General features: G+C 44.0%; 2 protein-coding genes across 2 annotated transcripts; one reads left to right on the forward strand and one right to left on the reverse strand.

Annotated features, from left to right (window-relative positions):
* Positions 1-691: 691 nt before the first annotated feature.
* On the forward strand, positions 692-1,724 carry LOC125343569 (cyclin-dependent kinase 2-associated protein 1-like). Its single transcript, XM_048336064.1, has one exon. It carries the CDS (start codon positions 692-694, stop codon positions 1,037-1,039), a length of 348 nt encoding a protein of 115 aa, XP_048192021.1. The 3' UTR covers positions 1,040-1,724.
* Positions 1,725-2,626: 902 nt separating this feature from the next.
* On the reverse strand, positions 2,627-3,169 carry LOC125343559 (60S ribosomal protein L26-like). The gene has a single exon (XM_048336047.1). It carries the CDS (start codon positions 3,013-3,015, stop codon positions 2,716-2,718), a length of 300 nt encoding a protein of 99 aa, XP_048192004.1. The 5' UTR covers positions 3,016-3,169; the 3' UTR covers positions 2,627-2,715.
* Positions 3,170-14,770: the final 11,601 nt, after the last annotated feature.

A 14,770-nucleotide genomic window follows, 5' to 3' on the forward strand; every position in this document is an offset into this window, starting at 1 on the left:
GAGACTGGGGGACGCCCCAGACTCTGAGTGCACTTGGGTCCACTCCTCCTGCACCCTTGCGGGAGGTTGTGGGCTAAATTAGGTCTGCTACTGCTGCTTCTAGCTTGCAGGAGAAGGCTTGTGGGCCAACCTAGGAGACTCTCCACCCTTACCTGAGTCCACTTGGGTCCACTCCTCCTGCACCCTTGTGGGAGGTAGTGGGCCAACTTAGGTCTGCTCCTGCTGCTTCTAGCTTGCAGGAGGAGGCTTGTGGGCCAACCTAGGAGATCTCCAACTCATAGCTTTTCTTATTCTCAGGCCTGTGTGTTGTATTGTTTGTTTTTTTGTAGCCTTTTGAACTGAACATCTGATCAGAGCTATGGGTAACCTTCTATCTTGGGGACCTCCATCTAGCCCCCTAGATTTGACCCTAGCTCACTGGAGGGAGGTCAAGGAGATAGCTCAGATACCTGGAGGGAACTAGTTGACAGGGACACTCCAGCTTGGGTTTGGCCTTTCTTAAAATGTTTCAGCTGGATTTGCCGTGGCCTGTGCCAGCAACAACAAAAAGTGCACAGGCGCTCGGTGGGCGCTCAGATGGGCGCGGGGACGCGGGGCTCGGGGATGCAGGGCCCGCTGTGCCGCCGCCCGGCCTCACTGCCACCCTTGCTGCCCACACAGCCCGGCCCGGCGGTGCCCGCCGCCTGTGGGGATGTCGTACAAGCCCAACTTGGCCACGCACATGCCCGCTGCTGCCCTCAACGCCGCTGGGAACGTGCACTCACCGTCCACCAGCATGGCAGCATCCTCCCAGTACCACCAACTGCTGAGTGACTACGGGCCGCCCTCACTGGGCTCCACCCAGGGAACTGGGAGCGGTCAGGTGCCCCAGAGCAAGTATGCAGAGCTGCTGGCCATCATTGAAGAACTGGGGAAAGAGATCAGACCCACCTACGCAGGGAGCAAGAGCGCCATGGAGAGACTAAAGCGAGGCATCATTCATGCTCCAGGCCTGGTTCAGGAATGCCTGGCCAAGACCGAACGGAATGCCAGATCCTAGCCTCCTGCAAGAGGAGCAGGCACAGCGGCTCTCCTGATCTTATGAAACTCTTGTTTTCAAAATGGTTAACAGTTTAGTATTTTCTCCTTTGGTTCACTGAGCTCTGAACCTGTTCTTGAAGAATGGGAAAAGATTTCTCAGTTAATTAGAATTTGCATTTTAAGAGATTACAAATGATTCAGGGTTTTTTTTTTTTTAAAGCATTGACTTGAAAAATGCATGTGAAGTTATTTTACAACAAACTTGTTTGCCCCCAAGATACCAGTGACTCCCTTTAATCTTGTTTGACTACATTTACATCACTGAAACTGCTTTTGCTCCTTTCCATAAACTCCTACCCTCTGAGGACTTGGTCCTAATGCATACCCACTGCGGTTTTAGGAGCAGCTGGTTCCATTTGCCATACTGTGTAGATTCTGCTTCCTGGAAATTCTTTTCTGCTTAAGCATTTGCATGACCCTTAGTGCTTTGAAGTCAGTCTTAAAAATGCACAAGTTATAAATACAGAAGGAGCAACCTACCAAACCTGAAAAGCGCCCTGAACATTTTCAAACTGCCTGTGTGCACATTTCACTTCCACATGTACTGTATGTTGATCAAAACATCTGGAAGACTAAAACTGTTTGCATCTTTGTATTTATTACTTGATGTAATAAAGCTTATTTTCATTAACAATTAAAAAAATGTTTCAGCTGTGCCCTCCGCTCTGGAGGGTCCCAACCAGTCCTGGCGCCGGCAGCCCAGGGCACAGGGGCGTTGGCCCTGAGTCCTGACCCTCAGCCGCCACCAACAGGGGCAGACAAGGGGCCAACCCAAACCAACCGCAGGCGATGGGGAGTGACCCCACCGCGCAGCACTGTTGTCTGTGTTTGTAAGTCTAACAGTCTCTTTTGTGTCAAACCTGCATGAGACGTACAGGCGACAGCTCACAATCAGTGTGAGTGTCTGCAAAAAAGAACTCTGGGGAGACCCCCACCCAGCCTTCTTAAGCAGACTAAAAGTGTTTTACTAAAACTATCAAGCTCTGGAAAATGAGGTTGGAGAATGCTAAAATCATTTGTTAAAGGTTTTTGTCTTAAAATTTGGGTGTTGCAGGAGTAAGATTGACAAAATACCTCTTGCCACTGGAAAATGTACGGCCGATGCTTATTCTGCGTGCTTTAAGATCTTTTGAATATGTATGTGTGTGTGCATGTGTGAGTGTGAACATGTTCAAGACTGTTAGTATGATGTAAAATTGAGTGAGTTTAAGTTTAAATTCAAATGGTCATCAAGTTTGGGCATTACCAAATGCTTTAAAGGATTATTGCATTGTTTTAAAGAGGAACTATAGTTAAAAAATGTTTAATTAAAAAAATCAGAGCTAAGTGTCAGAAATTTGGATGTAAAAGTATATATATTAAACTAATGGGGATAGAAGTAAACTCTCATTAACTCTATGTATGTATGAAGAAATGGCAAAATGGGCCAATGTTTCTCACTAATACACTGGAAAGCTGAATGGATAAGTATTTCTAATTGTAATTCTTTTTTGTTGTTGTTGTTGTACCACTTGAGCAGACTTGAGGGAATGCCAAGTCAGCACTGAACCAAGACTCCCACACTTTTATTAACCATAAGTACAACAAACAATCTTTGATACATTTTTTAAAATGAAAGTTGCATGTAAGATTACTTCATTCCTGCATCTTTTCAATTGTTTCTTCCTTATATTTGCCCTTTTCCTTTCCTACTTGGCGGCACTTGGCTTTCCGTTCCAGGATCTTTTTGCGGTCTTTGTCCAGTTTCAGCCTGGTGATAACCACCTTGCTGGGGTGAATGCCCACATGGACAATGGTGCCATTGGCCTTTTCCCGCTGTACCCGTTCAATGTAGATGACATACTTCTTCCTGTAAACCTGTACCACTTTGCCAATCTGCTGACCTTTATAGTGTCCCCGTACAACCTGCACCTCATCATCCTTTCGGGTGGGCATAGACCGCACATTGTACTTCTGTCTCAGCTCTTAGGAAAGAGGAGAAGACATAATCTTCCTGCGAATGTGGGAAGGTGCATTGAAATGCCTTTTCCGGTTCTTGCTTCGGTCAGAAGTGACAAAGGGATTGAACTTCATTTTGGCCTGCTCCTACTTCAGCATTAAGGAAAAATTGTCATTTGAGATCAAAGGTCTTCATGCCATACAGTAACTGGGACTGAAGAAAAAAAAGGCTCTTTTGAAACAAGCAGCCCGTAGGCAAAGGGCGGCACCTGGTTTCAGAATGCCTGTGAGCTTCAGTTTTTCCAATGCAGATAAAAGCTAAAGTGTTGGGTTAGTAAAAAGGCTTTGGAAATCAAGAATACATTTCTAGATAAGAAATTTGGAAGTAAAATTGTCCTAAATAATTATTGCAAAGTGAGAAAAGGAGAATTATGGATACCAAAATGTTTAATTGCCATTCCAGCTTCTTTATAGGTTTTTTTTGTAACAGTTTCCAGCAGGCCCACAGAGAAGCACAGGTGATTCCCACAAGTTTGTCAAGATTCAATACTGGCCCTTAATAAGTTACAGGTAAGAGCATGCTTAGAAACTACTTCTGTGTGGACCACCCTGTTTGGCCTTTAATTGGAGTAAAGTGGCCTCTTGTAGGACTCACTGATCTGAAATCTGCGGTTCGAAGCCAGCCTGGGCAGAGAAAGGTCCCTGTGAGAGACTTGTCTCTAATCAGCCAGCAGAGTGCTGGGAATGGAGTTGTGTGGAGCTCAAAGTGGTAGGGTGCTAGTCTTGAGCTGGAGAGCTGAGGGACAGCACTCAGGCCCTGAGTCCAAGTCCAGTGGAAAGTCACTCCTCCTGGGACAAAAGTGATAGAGCATCCAGAGGCAGTAAGCCACTGCTTGGATGGCAGAGATGGTGTCAAATCCTAGAGTCACTCTTGTTTTGCCTTTCAAAAGTTAATCAAAGCTGGGAAGTCCTAGAAGAATAGTTCGTAAGCATGCCTTACTAATGCCCATGTCTGTCTACTGGGCAGGAACTTGCCAGTCATCTGTGATAGTGGTTAGTAAGGGTAAGTTTGTCAAATGAGAGGATAGTTTAAAATCCCAACCCCCACATCTACTCAAAGCTCTGACTGGCAGTGAGAATTTTAAGCTGATACATCTGTTCAGGAAAGAAAGCTTGTAGACCTGAGATTGTGTCCTTATTGAGATCTGTTAAAGGCCTGCAAAGGTAATTTTTTTAGGTCATTAGAGATCAGTTCCCCAGTCAGTCAGGAAAAAGCTTTTACAAACTAGAATGTTAAAAGGCACAAATTTGTAAACCTGAAGTCACCTATCTGGGCTTCATATTAAAAGAGGGCAAGCATTGGCTGTCAGATGCACGTAAAGAGACTGTGCTGAAAATCCCTGTGCCTAAGTCAGCCAGACAAGTCAGAGTTCCTGGGAACAGCAGGCTTTTGCCAGCTGTGGATACCTGGGTTCGCTGAGATGGCCAAGCTTCTATATGAAGCCACCAAAAACCTCCCAGAATTTCACTGGACTGAGCAGATGCATAAAGCCTTTGAGGCAATCTAGAAAAGCCTTCTGGAAGCCCCTGCCTTAGGCCTACTTGACATGAATACCAAGAGAGGGGGCTACTGACAGCCGAAGGAAAAGCCATTAAAAACAAGCAGGAGATTTTAAGCCTCATCCGGGCCCTATGGGAACCAGCAAAGATTGCCATTATGCACTGTCCGGGTCATCAAAAGGGAGTTGATTCGGTGACTAGAGGGAATAATCTGGCCGACCAGGCAGCTAAGGAAGCAGCCCTTCAGCCCAGAGAAGTATTGACTCTAGTAGACCCAGAGCCATGAGCTTTGCCTCCTGTGCCCCAATATTCCCAAGAAGACTTGGAGTGGATAAAGAAAATTCCCATGGCCCACAAAACCCCGGACAGAGAAGGAAACAATGACTGGTGGAAAACTTGTGAAGGGAAACTTATCTTGCCACAAGGGCTGGGTAAGGGTTAAGAGAATCCACCGAGCTTCTCACATGGGAACCCGAAGAATGCAGGACTTGCTCCAATACTCCAAAGTGAAAATTAGAAAGGAGATCAACTTATTGAAAATATTGTTAAAAATTGTAAGGCCTGTCAGCTCACCAATGCCCCCAATCAACCAGTTACTAAAGGAGCTCGCCTCCGTGGGGATAGGCCAGGCGTGTATTGAGAAGTAGATTTCACAGAAATTAAACCTGGAAAAATTTGGATACAAATATTTGCTAGTTTTTTTAGACACCTTTTCAGGATGGGTTGAAGCCTATCCAACAAAGCATGAGACCGTGAATGTAGTGGCTGAGAAGATCCTGGAAGAAATCCTACCCAGATATGGCTTCCCATCCACCATTGGGTCGGACAATGGACCGGCCTTCTTCTCAAAAGGAAGTCAGGGAATAGCCGCTGCACTGGGTGCGGATTGGAAATTGCATTGTGCTTATAGACCACAGAGTTGAGGACAGGTAGAGAGAATGAATCAAACTCTAAAAGAGACCTTAACTAAATTGGCCTTAGAGACTGGCGCAGACTGGGTGTCACTCCTTCCTTTTGCTCTGCTTAGAGTAGGAAATTCTCCCTATTGGCTTGGCTTTACTCCTTTTGAAATAATGTACGGGTACCCCCCGCCCATTATCCCTAGCCTTCAGATTGAATTGCTTGCTGATTTGGATGCTGAATTTTTGTTAAACTTGATTATTTGCAGCTCGTGCACAAGAATATGTGACCCCAACTTAAGGCATTATATGATTCTGCTTCTGTCCCTACCCCCCATTTATTCAGACCAGGGGACTGGGTGTTCGTCCGAAGGCATAACCCCAAATCCTTAGAACCACGGTGGAAGGGACCCTAGATGGCATTGCCACTTGGGTTCATTGCTTCCACGCCAGGCCAGCTGACCCCTTTGCCCTGGACGACGACTACCGTGGTGGAACATGGAAGGTCTCCAAGCACCCAAGTCAGCCACTTCGCCTTCACCTCAAGAAAAGAAAATTAGACTGAATATTGTTATAATTTTCTTTTTGCCTTCTTTCCTTGCTACCCTGGCTAATGTTGACATTAACCCTCACCAGTCTTTTCAATTATTTTGGCAGCTCACTCCAAAGTGGGGTGATCCCCTTATTTTAACAACTAAGGAAGCCCCTTTAGGAACCTGGTGGCCAGACTTAGTAAGGTTATAGGTTCCTGGCTAGGTAAGGTCAACGCCCCTGAGTCAGCCTGAAGAAGTTACAGAAGATGGATGATCTTCACCCATCAGCCCCCCTTTAAAACCGAGGGACCAGAGTTGTTTTTGGGAAGATGAGGCAGGATAAACTAGAGGCATGCAAAACAGAGGTACAGAGACTGTACTTGTGAGAAATGGTGACAGGCCTTTGGTTACTACTTTGGGCCCTATTGGCCCATGCCTTTTCTCTATATCATCCCCTAGACAGGCAAGCCATTGAAATGGACAGAATGGAGCCATGATTGGCTCCCAAGGTACAAAAGAAAAAAAGGGGAAATGAAGTGCCAGACTTTGAAGTCAGGCCCCACTTTACCACACGAACCCCACTTTACCACGTGAACCTGAGATAAGCAGGCCCTGTGAGCAGAACCAGGGCAAGCTTATTAGGGCCCAGCCGGTCAAGAACTCTAACTGCTGGGAATGCTTAACTCTGACCATCCCTAGAATGCCTCGAGCCCTATGCCTCAAGCCCTGAGCCAATCAGTTTTGTACCTGTGTCCTAATCTTGCTTGCTTGAACACCTGATTGCTGTAACTTTGTTTTTGCCTTTATAAGCCCTGTGTAATCACAGCTCGAGGCTCCCTCCTCACCTCTGCTGTGTCGGTGGGTAGGAGGAGGCCCGAGTTGCAGCTCGCTTGAATAAAGCCTTGCCTTGCTTTTGCATTTTGGAATGTCTGAGCCTCAGTGGCCTTCTTGGTGGTCGTCTCGCGACTTGGCACAACAGGTACCATATTTTTTGGATCCATTCATCTGTGGAGGGGCATCTGGGTTTTTTCCATATTTTGGCTATTGTGAATTGTGCAGCGATAAACATGGAAGTGAAAATGTCTTTTTGATATCTTGGGGCCTGCTGTTCTGGGTAGATGCCTAGGAGTGGAATGGCTGGGTCATAGGGTAGGTCTATATTGAGCTTTTTGAGAAACCTCCATATTGTTCTCCAAAGTGGTTGTACTAATTTGCACTCCCACCAACAATGGAGAAGGGTTCCTCTTTCCCTGCACCCACTCCAGCATTTGTTGTTGCCTGAGTTCAGAGTATAGGCCATTCTAACTTGAGTGAGGTGGTATCTCAGGGTTGTTTTTATTTGCATTTCCTTTACTACCAGGGATGTTGAACATTTCCTCATATGTTTCTTTGCCATTTTTATCTCTTCTCTTGTGAAGTCTCTCTTGAGCTCCTTTGCCCATTTCCTAATTGGTTTATTGGGCTTGGAGGGGCTTAGTTTTTTGAGCTTGTTATGCCCATGTCGCGAGGAGACCACCAAGAAGACCACCAAGAGCCAGACGTTCCGAAATGCAAAAGCAAGGCTTTATTCAGGCGAGCTGCAACTCGGGCCTCATCCTACCCACTGACACAGTGGAGGTTAGGAGGAAGGCCACGAGCAGAGTTTTACTTGGGTATTTAAAGGAAAAAATCACAAAGTTACATAAACCAGGTGCAGGCAGGATTGGGGTGTGAGGACAAATCTGATTGACTCGGGGCTAGGGGTTCTCTAAAAATTGGTCTGATGACATTCCAGGGTGGTCAAAGAATCTGGAACGTTCCTGAACCTGTTGGGCCATCCGGGAAATGGGTTTTTATGGCCAGTTGGTTTATTCTTAGCTTAACACAAACAACAAGATGGTTGCAGTTTCAAGATGGAGTCGTCCTAGTCTTTCAAGCTGAAAGTATTTCTATTCATGCACATGAGGAAGGATAGCTTCTCTACCGTATTCTTATCACATGGTCATACCACTACCATATTTATTTATGTATTTATTTATTTACTGTCAGTTGTAGGATTTAAACTCAAGGCCTGGGCCCTGTCCCTAAGATCTTTTGCTCAAGGCTGGCATTCTACCACTTGAGCTACAGTACCACTTCCAGTTTTTCATGGTTAATTGGAGATTAGAGTCTCCTGGGCTCTCCTGCTTGGGCTGGTTTTGAACTGCAATCCTCAGATCTCAACCTCCTGAGAAAGCAGGATTATAGGCATGAGCCACCAGCACCAGGCTCCTCTGCCATATTTAGAAAAGAAGAATATTTCATGGCATTATGGGATAGTCAGATTGCTAACAGCCAGAGTTGCAAAGGATCATATAGTAAATAGAAAATTTTGTGCAGTTTAACAAACTGGAAAGCTTTGTAGTTCTATTACCCACTTCTTTGAAAGTAATGCATTAATCTAGGCACTGGTGGCTCATACCTGTAATCCAAGCTAATCAGGAAGCTGAGATCTGAGGACTCTGAGACAAAGCCAGACCAAGCAGTAACATCTGGGAGACTATTACCTCCAACTAACCAACAAAATGCCAGAAATAGAGGTGTGGATCAAATGGTAGACTACAAGATTTGAGCTAGGAAGCCAAGTGAGACCACAAGCTCTTGAGTTCAAGCTCTAGTACTGGTTAAAAAAAAGAGAAAATTATTGCATTTGTAGAGGGATAGTTTTAAGTCTCATTGAATGGCAATAATCTGCTAGATATTGTACAGTGTGAATGCACTCGAGTGGTATCCAATTTTCTTTATTTATAAATGTACGGATAGACAAAACATCTGATTATGAAAGATTACATAACTTGGCTATTTTGAATAGTGTTATAATGTATGGTGAGTGATGCCTTCTGTCTCTTTGCACACATTAACTGCTCAAAAATAATGAATTAAAGAAAAATGAAATGTCTAGTATAACCAACTTTCTTAGATCATAGGCCTTCAGATAATATATGTAGAATACAAAACTGACACTCTTAGATAGGTTGACACTCTTGTGGTGAAATTAGCTACCACATTTTCACTAGGTCCTAATGTTTTCTTTTCCTTTTTCTTTTTGTGCTGGTGCTACAGATTGGACTCAGATCCTTGTACTTTTTTTCTCTGCCCAAGGCTGGAGCTCTACCACTGGAGACACACCTCCACTTCTGGCTTTTTGCTGATTAATAGCAGATAAGAGTCTAACAGTACTGGCTTGGATCCAGGATTCTCAGATCTCAGCCTGAGTAGCTTGGAGTACAGATATGAGTCACCATGCCTAGCTGATTCTAGTGTTTTTCTTACCCAAATTATTTTCTGTCATTGTAAGGTCCACCCCAGAGAGGGCTCCATGCAGATGCTCCGCAACTGTTTAAGTCTGTGCCCAGTACCTGAGTTACCTAGGTAACTGGTACACCCAGAGGCAGTTACCTCCCTGTTCTCTGAGGTCACATCCAATCTCCCACCTTTTCCTATGTAATCTGGCTCAACACGGTTCCTGCTCTCTTTCCTTTTCTCTCTTTTTCCCTTCTTCCTTCCCTGCTGTCTCCCCATGCGTCCATCTTGTGTGGGTTGGCAGTTTGCTTCCCCCCCAGTAATCTCCTTTCTGCCTGAACCATGTGGAGGGTTTCCTTTATGGCGAACTTTATAGTCATGTCCAATAGAATGTGGATGCCTTTCAGTTAATGCTAATCATCTTGCCCATAGCCCTGGGTCCCCTATCTGAATAAGAAGTGGGAGGGAGAGAGGGTAACATGGTGAGGGGCAGGGGGAGAGGAAGAGAGAGAGGAAGGGAAAGGGAGGGAAAGGGAAGGAAGGAAGAGGGAAAAGGGAAAGAAGAGGAGGGGGAAAGGAAGGTGAAAGGAAGAGAAGAGGGGGAAGGGAAGAGGATGGGGAAAAGTAAGGTGAAAGGAGAAGAGGGGGAAGGGAAGGGGAAGGGGAAGGAGAGGGAAAGGGGAAGGGGAAAGAGGGAGAAGAGGACTGGGCAAAGAGGCAAAGGAGAGGGGAGAAGGGGGGCAGGAGGAAGGGAAGGAAGAGAGAGGTGGGGAAAGAAAAGGCAGAGGAGAAGGGGGAGGGGGAGAGAAGGAGAAGAGAAGGAAGGAGGAAAGAGAGGGGAAGGGGAAAAGTGGGAGAAAATGAGCAAGGTAGTAACTTTGTTTACAAAGGAATGTGCTCATTACCTCACTTATGTAACTGCCCCTCTGTACATCACCTTCACAATAAAATTTAAATTAACAAAAAAGAAAAATGGGGGAAGGGGAGGGAAGAAGAAGAGGAGGGAAGGGGAGAGGAGGGGGAAGAAGAGAGGCAGAGATAAGGGAAGGGAAAAGGGAGGGGAAGGGAAAGGGAAGAGGAAGAGAGGACTAGCTAGGTCTGTGGAACTTTTATGTTGTGACAAAAATAAGAGCTGCTCAAGAAATGAGACTTTCTCCTTGAATGATATTTTTATACAGTACTGACATTGATTTCCACTCTCCAAATGAGAAGCATTCTGAGCCCAGCGCCAGTAACTCACACCTGTTATCCTAGCTATTCAAAAGGCTGAGATGGGAAAATGGTGATTTAAAGCCAGCCTGGGCAGATCCTTATGTGCAATTAACCGGCAAAAAGCCAAAGTGAGGGTGTGGCTCTAGTGGTAGAGTACCAACCTGGGCCTGAGTTCAAGCCCTAGTACTGGCACAAAACAGAATCATTCTCTTCCATCTTTATGCCATCAAGTACTATATGAAAATAGGATTTTTATTTTTGTCAGTGGTGGGGCTTAAATTCAGGTCCTGGATGCTGTCCTTGAGCTCTTTTTGCTCAAGGCTAGCACTCTACCATATATTAACATATAGTAATATATAATGTACATTTATTTGTATATGATTATATATGTATATAAAATATATCTGAAATATCATAATTTATATACATATACGTGTGTACTTATTCGATAAATAATTCTTTTTTAAGTTTTTATTATAAAACTGATATACAGAGAGGTTACAGTTTCATACGTTAGGCATTGGATACATTTCTTGTACTGTTTGTTACCTTGTCCCTCATACCCCCCTCCCCCCTCCCCCTTACCCTTTCCCCCCCTGAGGTGTTCAGTTCACTTACACCAAACAGTTTTGCAAGTATTGCTTTTGTTGTTGTTTCTCTTTTTTTACCCTTTGTCTCTCAATTTTGGTATTCCCTTTCAATTTCCTAGTTCTAATACCAGTATACACGGTTTCCAATATACTCAGATAATATTACAGAGATAGTGTAGATACAATCACAAGAAGGTGATACAAGAACATCATCAATAGTAGAAGCTACAGATACACATGGGATGTTGAAAGTAGTTACAACTGTGATATAACAATCATTTCCATAAAATGGAGTTCATTTCACTTAGCATCTCGATAAATAATTCTTATAGTCTATGTTCAAAATCTGCAATAGCTACCTAAGGATATTTAAAGATATAATCACTATAAATAGAACAAGACTTAAAAATGGTTCATCAATAAACAATTCCTTTTTCTTGGTGGAGTACTGGAGCTTGAACTCAGGGCCTAGGTGCTATCCTTGAGCTTTTGTGCTCAAGGCTACTACTCTACCACTTGAGCCACAGGTCCACTTCTGGCATTTTGGTAGTTAATTGTATATAAGAGTCTCACAGATTTTCCTGCTCAGGCTGGCTTCAAACTTTGATCCTTAGATGGTGGTCTCCTGAGTAGGCCAAATTACAGGTGTGAGCCATTGGTACCCAGTGTAACTTGGAACTTTTGAGATAATCCTTTCCTACTTTTTTTTTCGGTTGCAGGGCTTGAATTCAGGGCCTGGGTGCTGTCCCTGAGCGTCTTTGTGCTCAAGGCTAGTGCTCTACCACTTGAGCCACAGTGACACTTCCAGTTTTTGAGTGGTTAATTAAAGAGTCTCACAAGACTTTTCAACCCTGGCTTGCTTCAAACCACAATCTTCAGATCTCAGCCTCCTGAGTAGCTAGGATTACAGGCATTAGCCAGTGGTGTCTGGCTACTTTTTGTTTGCTTGTTTTATAATTTGTTAAATATAAAAGAGTGGGCTGGGATGTAGCTCAGTGGCAAAGTGCTTGCCTAGCAAGTACAACGTCATGGGTTCGATCCCCAGAACCAAAAAGATTGCAAGTTTCTTGTGCCCTTGATGGAATCCATACATAAAACCCAAGCACCTGATCAATGGCAACTAGATTCTTCAAAATTGAAGAATGAACAAGAAAGGGAGGAAACTGTAGTGAGCGCCCTAGGAATTTGGATCCTTGCAGGAAATACTGTCCTGGGAGTGAAAATGGCCACCTCCAAGAACCCTGGCACTAGCAGAAAGAGAATCTTCCAGGTTTGTTAACTAGGTCCCACAGCTAAATCTCTATACATATTTCCTGTATCACTCTTGCCAAGTTGGCTGAGTTTTTAAGAAAGAAAAAGAAATATCATATTCCTACTAGGGATTTTCAAATAATTAGTGGAGTCAGTATCTCAATATGTTTTCAAAATTTTCAGGCTAGGAATGTGGCTTGGTGGTAGAGTGCTTGCTTAGCTAGCATGCTCGAAGGCCTGGGTTCAGTTCCTCAGTACCAAATAAACAGAAAAAGCCATGAGTGGTGCTGTGTCTCAAGTAGTAGGGTGCTAACCTTGAGCAAAAGAAGCTCAGGGACAGTGCTCAGGCCCTGAGTTCAAGTCCCAGGACTGGCAAAAAAAATCCAGATGGTTCTAATATATATGTTTAAAAGCTGAGAATCACCTGTTTATTTCACAATTCTTGAAATGTCCTTAATATGTTGGTCATTTCAGATTTCTGTGACTGTTTTTACTTCAGTATATAGCTTGGCTACAGATGGTATGGTTTGAATGTTTGCGCCCTGCTCAATATTCAAATATTGAAATCCTAACCCATAACAGGATGGACTCAATTCTCATAAGTGGGATTAGGGGCTGGATGCTGGCGGCTCCTGCCAATAATCCAAGCTACTCAGCAGTTTGAGAACTAAGGATCCTGGTTTGAAGCCAACCCAGGCAGAAAAGTCCACAAGACCCTGATTTATAATTAACCATTGAAAAGCTGGAAGTGGAAGTTCTGTCTCAAGTGGTAGAGTGCTAACCTTGAGTGAAAAAGTTAAGGGAGAGCCCCAAATTCAAGCTCCAATACTGGCATAAATAAATGGGATTAGTGACCTCTATGATGATGACCCTGTTTTAAGCATCCTCTTGAAATGCTTTTGTTCTGGGTGATGCTCTCTCTCATCAAAGAGAGAAATATGCATTTCTTGGGGTTAAGGACAAATCTCTTGTTAGCCTTGAGATAGCTCTTTGGATCTCCTTAAAGATTGTAGTTTAGCCAGTCACAGTCTGCCATTCATTCCAGGCCATTTCTGCTTATTTTTATTTTATTTTAGGATTTTTTGTTGTTTGTTTGGTTTTCTTTCTTTTTTTCCCCTGTCCTGGGGCTTGAACTCAGTGCATGGGTGCTGTCTCTGAGTTTCTTTTTCCTCAAGGTTATTGGTCTACCACTTGAGCCACACCATCACTTCTAGCTTTTTCTGAATAGTTTATTGGAGATAGAGTCTCATGGCATTTCTGCCCTGGCTAGTTTCAAACCTCGATCCTCAAATTGCAGTCTCCTAAATAGCTAGGATTACAAGCATGAGCCACCAGCACCCAACTCTTTTAGTGTTTAAAATTAAATGTAACTAATTTTTTGAGACAGTATCTTGATTTATAGCCCAGGGTGGTCTGGTTCTGAGTATGTATGTAACTGAGGTTAGCCTTGAATTCAGCCTTCTAGCCTTAGACTTCCAGTAATGCCACAGATGAGTGCCATCAAGCCCTTTATTTATCTGGTAGACCATAACTTATTAAAAAGCATTCTAGGGGTCTAGGAATGTGGCTTAGTGGTAGAGTGCTTGTCTCTCATGCATGAAGCCCTGGGTTCAATTCCTCAGTAGCACATACATAGAAGAAGCCGGAAGTGGCACAGAGGCTCAAGTGATAGAGTGCTGGCCTTGAGCAAAAGAATGTCAGAGACAGTGCCCAGGCCCTGAGTTCAAGCTCCAGGACTGGCAAAAGAAAAGAATTCTAAATAGTGTGTGTGTGTGTGTGTGTGTGTGTGTGTGTGTGTGTGTGTGTGTACTAATACTGGGGCTTGAATTCAGGACCTGTTGTCCCTTAGCTGCTTTAGTCAAGGCTGATGCTCTACCAGTTGAAAGCCTCAGTTCCACTTCAGATTTTTTTTTTTGGTGGGGGGGACTAATTGGAGATAAAAAATCTCATGGACTTTCTTGTCTGGTCTTTCTTCACACTGTGAACCTTAGATCTCAGCCTCCTGAGTGCCTAGAATTATAGATATGAGCCACCGGTACCGGGATTTCCAAGTGAATCTTATTTACTTTTTAGGAATAATTATTTTATTTTATTTGCTTATAATTTCACAAATAAAACAGACATCGTGGAAGCTGAGAGGACAAAAGAGATCAGACAGCTAGTTTAGCCGGTCCTATCATACGTCACCCCAGAGAGGAAGAGAGTGCCTGTGGATTCTACTTGACCATTAGGTTCTCTTCAATTTCATTTTTTTTTTCAAATTTTTATTATCAAACTGATGTACAGAGAGGTTACAGTTTCATACGTTGGGCATTGGATACATTTCTTGTACTGTTTGTTACCTTGTCCCTCATGCCCCCCCTCCCTTCCCCCTTCAATTTCAGACTATAATAAAATGAATGATCTGTCTCAAGTTTGACTCACCTTCTGCTCTTCAGCCCAAGTC

The sequence above is a fragment of the Perognathus longimembris genome, chromosome 28 (genome assembly GCF_023159225.1).
Source record: "Perognathus longimembris pacificus isolate PPM17 chromosome 28, ASM2315922v1, whole genome shotgun sequence".
Lineage (NCBI taxonomy): Eukaryota > Metazoa > Chordata > Mammalia > Rodentia > Heteromyidae > Perognathus > Perognathus longimembris.

Bases quoted from the DNA above. Each gene is read 5' to 3' on its own strand.
- LOC125343569 (XM_048336064.1), top strand. From the start codon at position 692: ATGTCGTACAAGCCCAACTTGGCCACGCACATGCCCGCTGCTGCCCTC.
- LOC125343559 (XM_048336047.1), bottom strand. From the start codon at position 3,015: ATGCCCACCCGAAAGGATGATGAGGTGCAGGTTGTACGGGGACACTAT.